At 38.3% G+C, this 8,065-nt stretch overlaps 1 protein-coding gene across 1 annotated transcript in view; it reads left to right on the plus strand.

Annotated features, from left to right (window-relative positions):
* The window catches only part of TNNI3K (TNNI3 interacting kinase), a gene marked incomplete at its 5' end in the record, with an annotated part of 199,563 nt that overhangs the window by 139,267 nt on the left and 52,231 nt on the right, over positions 1–8,065 (plus strand). The window contains 2 exons of the mRNA XM_007445903.1: positions 371–430; positions 3,609–3,778. Of these exons, the coding sequence (XP_007445965.1) occupies positions 371–430; positions 3,609–3,778 (230 nt within the window). The remainder of the gene's footprint in view (positions 1–370; positions 431–3,608; positions 3,779–8,065) is intronic.

Consider the following 8,065-nt stretch of genomic DNA (forward strand, 5'->3'; position numbering starts at 1 on the left):
ACATTGAACAGTGTATTATAGGGCACTGAGATAGTTAATAGTTTTTAGTATTCACTTTTATTCTTTGATTTTGAAGAGGCAAACCTGCCGCGTAAAAGCGCACAAAGCTAATTAAAGCTTTTCCACTATTTCATTATCTGAATGTAGTTGCAAATTCTGACTTAAAACTCTTATCAGAGGGAGACTCAACATCCCTCCACGAACAGCAAGTGAACATTCAATTAACACTTCAATACAAGTGTATTTTAAATAAAAACCTACTTTATCGTTAATCTCATTCTTTGCACATGCAAATATCCAATTTTAAAATCCAAAGACAGCTGCATCCCTTTTATTCTTTGGGGAAAAGAAGTCTTTTCTTTATTTACAGGGAAGACCTGAATTTTCTGAAGTTGTTACCAAGTTAGAAGAGTGTCTCTGCAACACTGAGGTAAGAACTTTGGCTTCTGAAATATGTCCATTACAAAGGCTTGACTATCCAACGATGTTGGGGAATGTAGTTATAAGGTGGTGCTTGTGGAAAGAAAGTGTGAGTGTCCATAACTCTATTCATATTTTCACCCTGTGGAGGAGAATTGACTGCATCTGTAGGGCAAAGGCAAATTCAGAGTGAATTGGGGCCCTTCCAACAAATAATCAGGCAAGCAAATGGACATGGGTATGCATAGCTTAAAAAATTGGTATGTAAAAATTTTAAAATAACAAATGTGTTAGAAGGTAATTACGTAAATCATTACTTTCTATACAAAATTTCTTACAAACAACGAAATGTAAGCTAAAACATTAAGCCATTGTCCATTTATGTTCAATAACAGGAAAAATTATTACTAAAATTAGCCCATAAATTAATTGGGAGGCATTGCTTTTATGCCACACATATTTTACATAAAGTGATATGTGTTGGTAATGAGACTAATGGAATTTTCTTTCCTTAATATCAAGGAGCTGTTTGCTTTAATTTTCTCTATAATTACCTTAATTTTCTATACACCTGTTCAGGAGACAGCATTTGAAAATAGGCAAGGGAACTAAAACATGAGCACTAATTCAAAAATAATAATATATTCCTAAATGCAAGTGAGTGCTACAGGAGAGAGGGATGGACATCACACATACAGACTCACGTATAAACGAGTGTATGGAGGGGCAAAAATGGCGAAAAACAGCATCAACCTGAGATTGCACAACTAAATCCCAAAGTGGAACCATCCAAGGAAAGTTTTCTTTCCTTAAAATCTTAACAAAGAGTGACTGGAACCTAATCTTTTTTTTTTTTTTTTAATATTTATTTATTTGGTTGTGCTGGATCTTATTTCTGGCAGGTGGGATCCTTAGTTGCAGCTCGTGGGCTTTTTAGTTGTGGCATGGGAACTCTTGGTTGCGGCATGAATGTGGGATCTAGTTCCCTGACCAGGGATCGAACCTGGGCCCCCTGCATTGGGAGCACGGAGTCTTAACCACTGCACCACCAGGGAATTCCCTGGAACCTAATCTTTTGGAAAAGTGTTCCAGGTCTGCAATTACTGCCTGAAGTGAGTGGCTCTGTCTCATGAATCTTTACTGGAACTTACAAAGAGGAAGCTTTACTCTTTAAACATGAAACTTCCTTTCCTTTCTCTTCAGTCCTGAAACAAATGAGGTGGAGAGAAGTAGAAGTATATTTTGTGGGACTACAGCAGCCCCTACTAACAAGAGCATCTGCCAGAGGCTTGGGATGTTGAGAGATGCTTTTCAGGCTTGAGTTCCAAGTATCCTCTCACTCTGAACCTTTGTGTTTGACAGAGCAAGGCTGTGCCAAGCCTGGGATATATCCAGTTAGATCAGAGAGTGAATTCCAGAAACAGGGACAATGGTAGGATCTGCTAAGCTAGCTAGTCTTGTTATATTGACCAAGCCTCTTAGCACAATCTCCCCTAGTGGAAAAGACGAAAAACTATGGGCTCTATGCAAAGAGAATTTGCTGAACTGCATTGCACTAATTAATGAACTAGAATCATCTTTAAGGATCTTAACTTGTGTAGTTCCATAAGGCTCTATCCTCTCTACTCTTCAACTTTTTAGCCAGTGGTTTAGATCAAGGTCAGGAAGGCTCTGCTCATCACATTTGTAGATATAGTAAAGTTGAGAGAGACAACAAATATTTGAAAGCAGGAAAAGTAGTAGGACATGTCTAAGAAATAATTTAATAGGAATAAATATATCATCATACACTAGAGTCAAAGAAACAATAGTAAAAGAATCAAGTGTTGGAGATACAGTTTAGGAGCATCATGAAGGTTAGTGGATAATAAGCTTTTTGGGAGTTAGAATATGAAGTCTCTGTCTTGCATCTGAATAAAGAATGTGATCATTCCTCTTTCTCCTGAGATTGCCAAACAAAATAGTTCCCAGTTATCTCCTTTTAAAGGGATAATTAAAACTGGAACACAAATTTTAGGGAATAGGGAGATCAGAGGGGTGAATGGATTGAAAATCCTGTATGTGAGAGCCAGTTAGAGGAACCAGGGATGCTTATCCCAGAGAAGGCAAATCTAGGATAAGTCAACAGCTGTTTTTAAACATCTGAAGAACTGTCATATAGGAAAGGGAATGGCCTAGTTCTCTGTGGGCCAACAGATGGAAATGAAGTACAATAATAGAACTGGTTAATTGTGAGGAAGAACTTTCCAATGGTCAGAGCTGTCCTAACATAAATGAATGGATCTGGAGACAGTGAGTCCCCCATCACTGGAGGTTCCCCATCAGATTGCATAGCTAACTTGAAAAGGATGCACAGAAGAGATTAAATCATTGAAGAGTTTGAAGGTTCATTTCAATACTGACATCACATGATTCTCGGAGCTTTACTTAGAAATGTCTTGGCTACTGTGAAGACTTTAGAATTTATATATATTATTTTTTTTAAAACCAAAGTCTGCTCTCTACATGTCTTATGAAATTATAATGTCAAAGCACTAATATTCTCAGTCATGTTAGGTAGAGTGCATAAGTAACAAGGGTGTCAAAAGTTCAAGAAAACTACTTTCTTATTTTTCCTCTTCTCTTTCTCATTTTCTTCCCTCACACTCTTCTATTTTCTAACTATACTTAACTATTTGTAAATATTTTTAAAAATTCTCTTACAACAACTCTATTTAGTCCTCATGCTTGCTGGACATTAAAGCAGCCTTCACTTTATAAAATGGATGTATTTTTGGGAAAGTGTGTAAATCCATTTTATGTAAAGGGAATAATTTTATGTAAAGGGAATAATTGTAAGCTCCAATTTAAAGGAACTCTGCCATGAACCTCATCACCATAGTGAAAAATGTAGAGAATCTTTTAACCATTAAATAATAACATTCTATTTTATGAATCTGATTTGAGCCTACTGTGTTTTGTTAAAGACAAGCATAAGTTTTATGGGCCAGCTCTCATCACAGAACTGGGTCAAAAAAAGCTAGCCAGGTGTTGCCAGCAGAGGCTGAAAGGAAAAGCAAGCTGAGATGAATAGAAATTAAAATATGAGAAATCCTCGAATGGAAAGTTAAAATAAATCTACATTCTATACTATGCTGTTAAGCCTGTTGGATTTATTAATTGATTGAAATTGCCCCTCCTTCACTCAGCTGATGTCTCCTGCATCAAGTAACAGCAGTGGGTCTCTCTCACCTTCCTCTTCTTCTGATTGTCTGCTGAGCCGCGGAGGGCCTGGCCGGAGCCACGTGGCAGCTTTACGGAGTCGTTTTGAATTGGAATATGCTCTAAATGCAAGGTCCTATGCTGCCTGGTCCCAAAGGTAAGTGGTAGTCTAAGCAACAGTTACACAGTCAAGTCAGATACCAGAATTTCATCAAGATAATCACCTGATTTGCTTAGTGTCAACAGGGAGCTTACCACCCCTGTGGCAAACTTTGAAAGGGGAGTTTTGAACCTGTTTTTCTTCTAATATTTTGACCAAAAATTAGAAATTTTGTTGTCTGTTAGTCTAGGTTCTCTAAGCTTCGGGTTAACTCTTGCTTAAGCAAGAATTGTCTAACTACAGCAAGAACTGTCTAGCTACAGCAACAAAAGGAATTTATTGAAAGTATTCTGGGAGTTTCTTATGGAATTTAAGGAAGAATTTCTTGTGTGGGAATCAAGAAGCAACTCTGAGGGTCTGAGCACCAAAAGTTCAGTGTTCTGAGAATTACCTTATGACCCAGCAATTCCACCCCTAGGTATATTTCCAAAAGAATTGAAAATAGATACTCAACAAATACCTGTACTCAAATGTTTATAGCAGCACTATTCACAATAGTCAAAAGGTGGGAAAAAAAAATCCATCAGCAGATGAATAGATAAAAAATGTGGTATCCGTACAATAGAATATTATTCAGCTGTAACAGGAATGACGTACTGATGCATGCTACAGCATGGATGAACCCTGAAAACATGCTAAATGAAGGAAGCCAGGGACAAAAATCACATATTGTATGATTCTATTTATATGAATATCCAGAATAGGTGTATTAGTCAGTTTGGGTAGCTATAACAAAATACCATAGATTGGATGGTTTAAACAACAGAAGTTTCTCACCATGGAGGCTGGAATCTGACATCAAGGTGCCAGCATGGTTGGGTTCTAGTGGGACTTTCAAATGACCATTTTCCTGATTTACAGATGGCCACCTTCTCACTGTACCCTCACATGGCAGAGAGAGCTCTGGAGTCTTTTTTTTATCTTTTGATAAGGGCACGAATTCTGTCAGATCAAGGGCTTCATTCTTCTGACCTCATTTAACCTTAATCACAACCTTAAAGGCCCTATTTCCAATACAGTCACATAAGGGGTTAGGGCCCCAACATATGACAATACCGTCAATAGTAAAAGGTAAATCCATAAAAACAAAAAGTAGATTGGTAGCCCCAGGGTCTGGGTCGGGGAGGAGGAAATTGGGAGTAACTGCTTAATGGATATGAGATTTTATTTTGGGGGGATGAAAATATTTTGGAATTAGATAAAGGTGATGGTTACAAAACATTGTGAATATACTAAATGCCACTGAATTTTTCACTTTAAAATGATTGATTTTATATGATGTGAACTTTACCTCAAGGAAAAACAAAAGCCACCAAAAAAAGTTTAAGCAAAGGGGCAAGTCAGAAAAAGAGGAAAAAAGAGTTCAGCTTTCTTCCATAGCAAACTGTGCCATTTACACGCCCCAATCCCCAATACACAGTCTCCTGCATCCTACGACATTCCTTGAGCAAGTCGCATAGCTGAGTCCAACATCGATAGGGAGCGAAAATATACTCAGCCTCTAGTGGGAGGTCCTACAGAGTCATATGGCAAAGGGCATAAATACAAAAAGCATAACGAAGTAGGAATAAGTACAGTCTGCCATGCGAGAAAATATGATTGGCCCCTTTGGATTATATGGCCACCTCTTGTCTAAACAAATGTGGTTGGAGTGAAGGTGGGGTCATATTTCATGTATGTAAACCTGGTTGCCAATGGCCTGATCTGGATGGAGGACAATAAAGGCAGGCACTGTGAGCTCCATGGATACCCTACAAAGTGCATACTGCAACTCCTGGAAAATCAGAAAAGACTGGCTTAAAATCTCTGTCCTTCCACATGTGCTCCAGAGCATTTGTACATGAGTCATTACACATGCGCACTTATACACACACATGCACATATACACATTCACACATTCTGTCATCAGAGTCAACATTTTTATCCTGAAGGTGAGGAAAGATTATCTGGATTTAGCAAAGATCCTATACCATCTACAAATTGCTACCGTTGCCTTTTTAGCCATAGTTACTATATTCCTGGTCTGACAAAAGAGTTGCAGCTGCAGCTATGAAGAGATGTTATGTATCAGCAGGCTTGATTGATAACAAGGCAAACTGGACACAATTCTTTATTGGACTCCAGTCTCTCACATAATTTCATAAGGGGCTCATAGGCCAAGATTAGATTAGGTTCAGTCACAACATCATCTTCAATTCCATCTGCTCTTCTTCTTTACTTGTGGTTTTAAAATTAATTATCTGAAGAGACAGATTTTGGTATTTCCAAAGCATAGTCACCCAAGCTTTGTCCACTTGAGGCAGAGGTTAAGAGGATGAGTTGTGGAGTCAGATCTGAGGTTCAGTCTTGGATTTACCACTTAAGAGCTCAGTGACTTTGGGCAAGTTACCTACATCTTATATGTAATATACAGATAGGAATACTAGCTCTTAGGATTGTTACTGGGAGAGGCAGTATTGTCACAAGAGTGATTGAGTGAAAAATGCCAACAGACCCAAGCAAAGGGTGCAAGTTCCCATAATGTAGGTAAGTCACACAACTTATAATACATAGACAGCTACCCAGATGGGAGGCACAGCAGCACACCAAACTGGATGAGTTGGGGGTGGAGGGAACACAGCTGCTCTGGCCTTCAAGAACCCGGAAGATACAGCACTACTCCTAAAACTGCCCAAACAGGGTGGGAAAAAATCATCAGGTGTTTTGATATGATCCCTTTGATATTCTCACATGTTTTTTTATACCTCCCTGGCCCTTTGGGACAGTTATAGAACCCTGATAAGTACTTGTCTGTCTACTTGGTACAAATTTCCCTTAACAGCCTAGCACACCCTGAGTATTTGTTGTGAGGGTGCATTGAAGGTCAGTTTGTAGTTGTATCACCCCTCTAGTAAGGTCAATCTTTGGACTGCTTGAAATCAACTCCAGAAATAAGTAAAGCATTTAGCTAAGTTGTAAGATGCACCATGTCTGTTTTATTCATATCTGTAACCCTAGTAGCTAGCAGTGTAATTGGAATGAAGTCAGTATGTAACAAATATTTGTTCTGAGGATAAAAAATTGGATAAATTGGCTCAATAATTTGTAATTATTATGTTGGAGCATAATCAGTCAATAAGCTTTAATTATTTTCTCTATTCTTTCCTTTTAAATAGCTATCACTATTGCACTTCTACTGCGTGCCAGGCACTATTTTAGACACTTTGAATACTCATTTAAGTAAACCTTAGAAGTTAGGTATTCCAATTTTTATAGATAAGGAAACTGAGGCTCAGAAAGAGTAAGTAACTTTACAAAGTTTATTGAAGCAGAATTGGAGTCCTCACCCAGGACTCTCCTATGCTTTCTGATTTTCTCTGGCACAAGGAGGTGTCACTTTTCCGAAGTTTGATATATTTTGCCAATACTTGTATTTGCTGGACTTCTTCCAATGTCTTCTGGAAGTTGGTCAGGGAAATAATTCAATTACTCCTCCCAAGCCTGCCTTTTCAGCATGTGTATAGGAAAGAGCAAATGAGACCAGAGATCAATAGGTTCTTAAAGTCAAAGAATCCAAGGATCCAGCAGGGCCATGAGTTTAACAACCTGGAATTCAGCGGCTCTTTGGCTGCACATTAGAATCACCTGGGGAACTTATACAAGTACCAGTGCCCAGGACCAATTAAACCAAAATCCATGGGGATGGCATCCAGACTTCAGAAGCTTTTAAAGTTTTCCAGGTGAGCCCAATATACATCCAAGCATGAGAAGCATGCTGAAAGAGAATACTACAATCTAACCTGCCAGTCAATCTGATGCAACTGATGGGATAAACCAAAGAGGAACATGAGTGCCAAGGTGAAACAGCAGCTGTGACAAAAGGCGACCATTCTGAAGGCTGATTACCTGTGCGGTCTCTTCCAAAAGTCCTTGCAAGGTGCTAGCAACCTCTGATCTAAGAGACTTTCTAACTAACTCATTACAATCACACAAGGTGTAATTTTTAGCCCAGCATTATTTTTTCTTAAATAGCAACAAGATATGGCCTGTAGTCCTCACCCAAAATGTTCCCAATTTTGGGTCTCAGAGCCCTCAACAATGTCTTAAAAATAGTGCATTTATTTTTTCAATTTTGGGGTTATGAAAGTTACAGCCTGTAATTTTGTAATTCTTGATTTGGCGGGGGTTTTGGTTTCTATTTCCACATTTGTTTTTAATTATTATTTTCCTTTATAAAATAAATATCAAGGTGGGAAACTGTGTCAGATATCTTCTCCAAAGGTAATACACATTTGTTAATTCCTG

Source organism: Lipotes vexillifer, unplaced genomic scaffold (assembly GCF_000442215.2).
Source record: "Lipotes vexillifer unplaced genomic scaffold, Lipotes_vexillifer_v1.1 scaffold2435, whole genome shotgun sequence".
Lineage (NCBI taxonomy): Eukaryota > Metazoa > Chordata > Mammalia > Artiodactyla > Lipotidae > Lipotes > Lipotes vexillifer.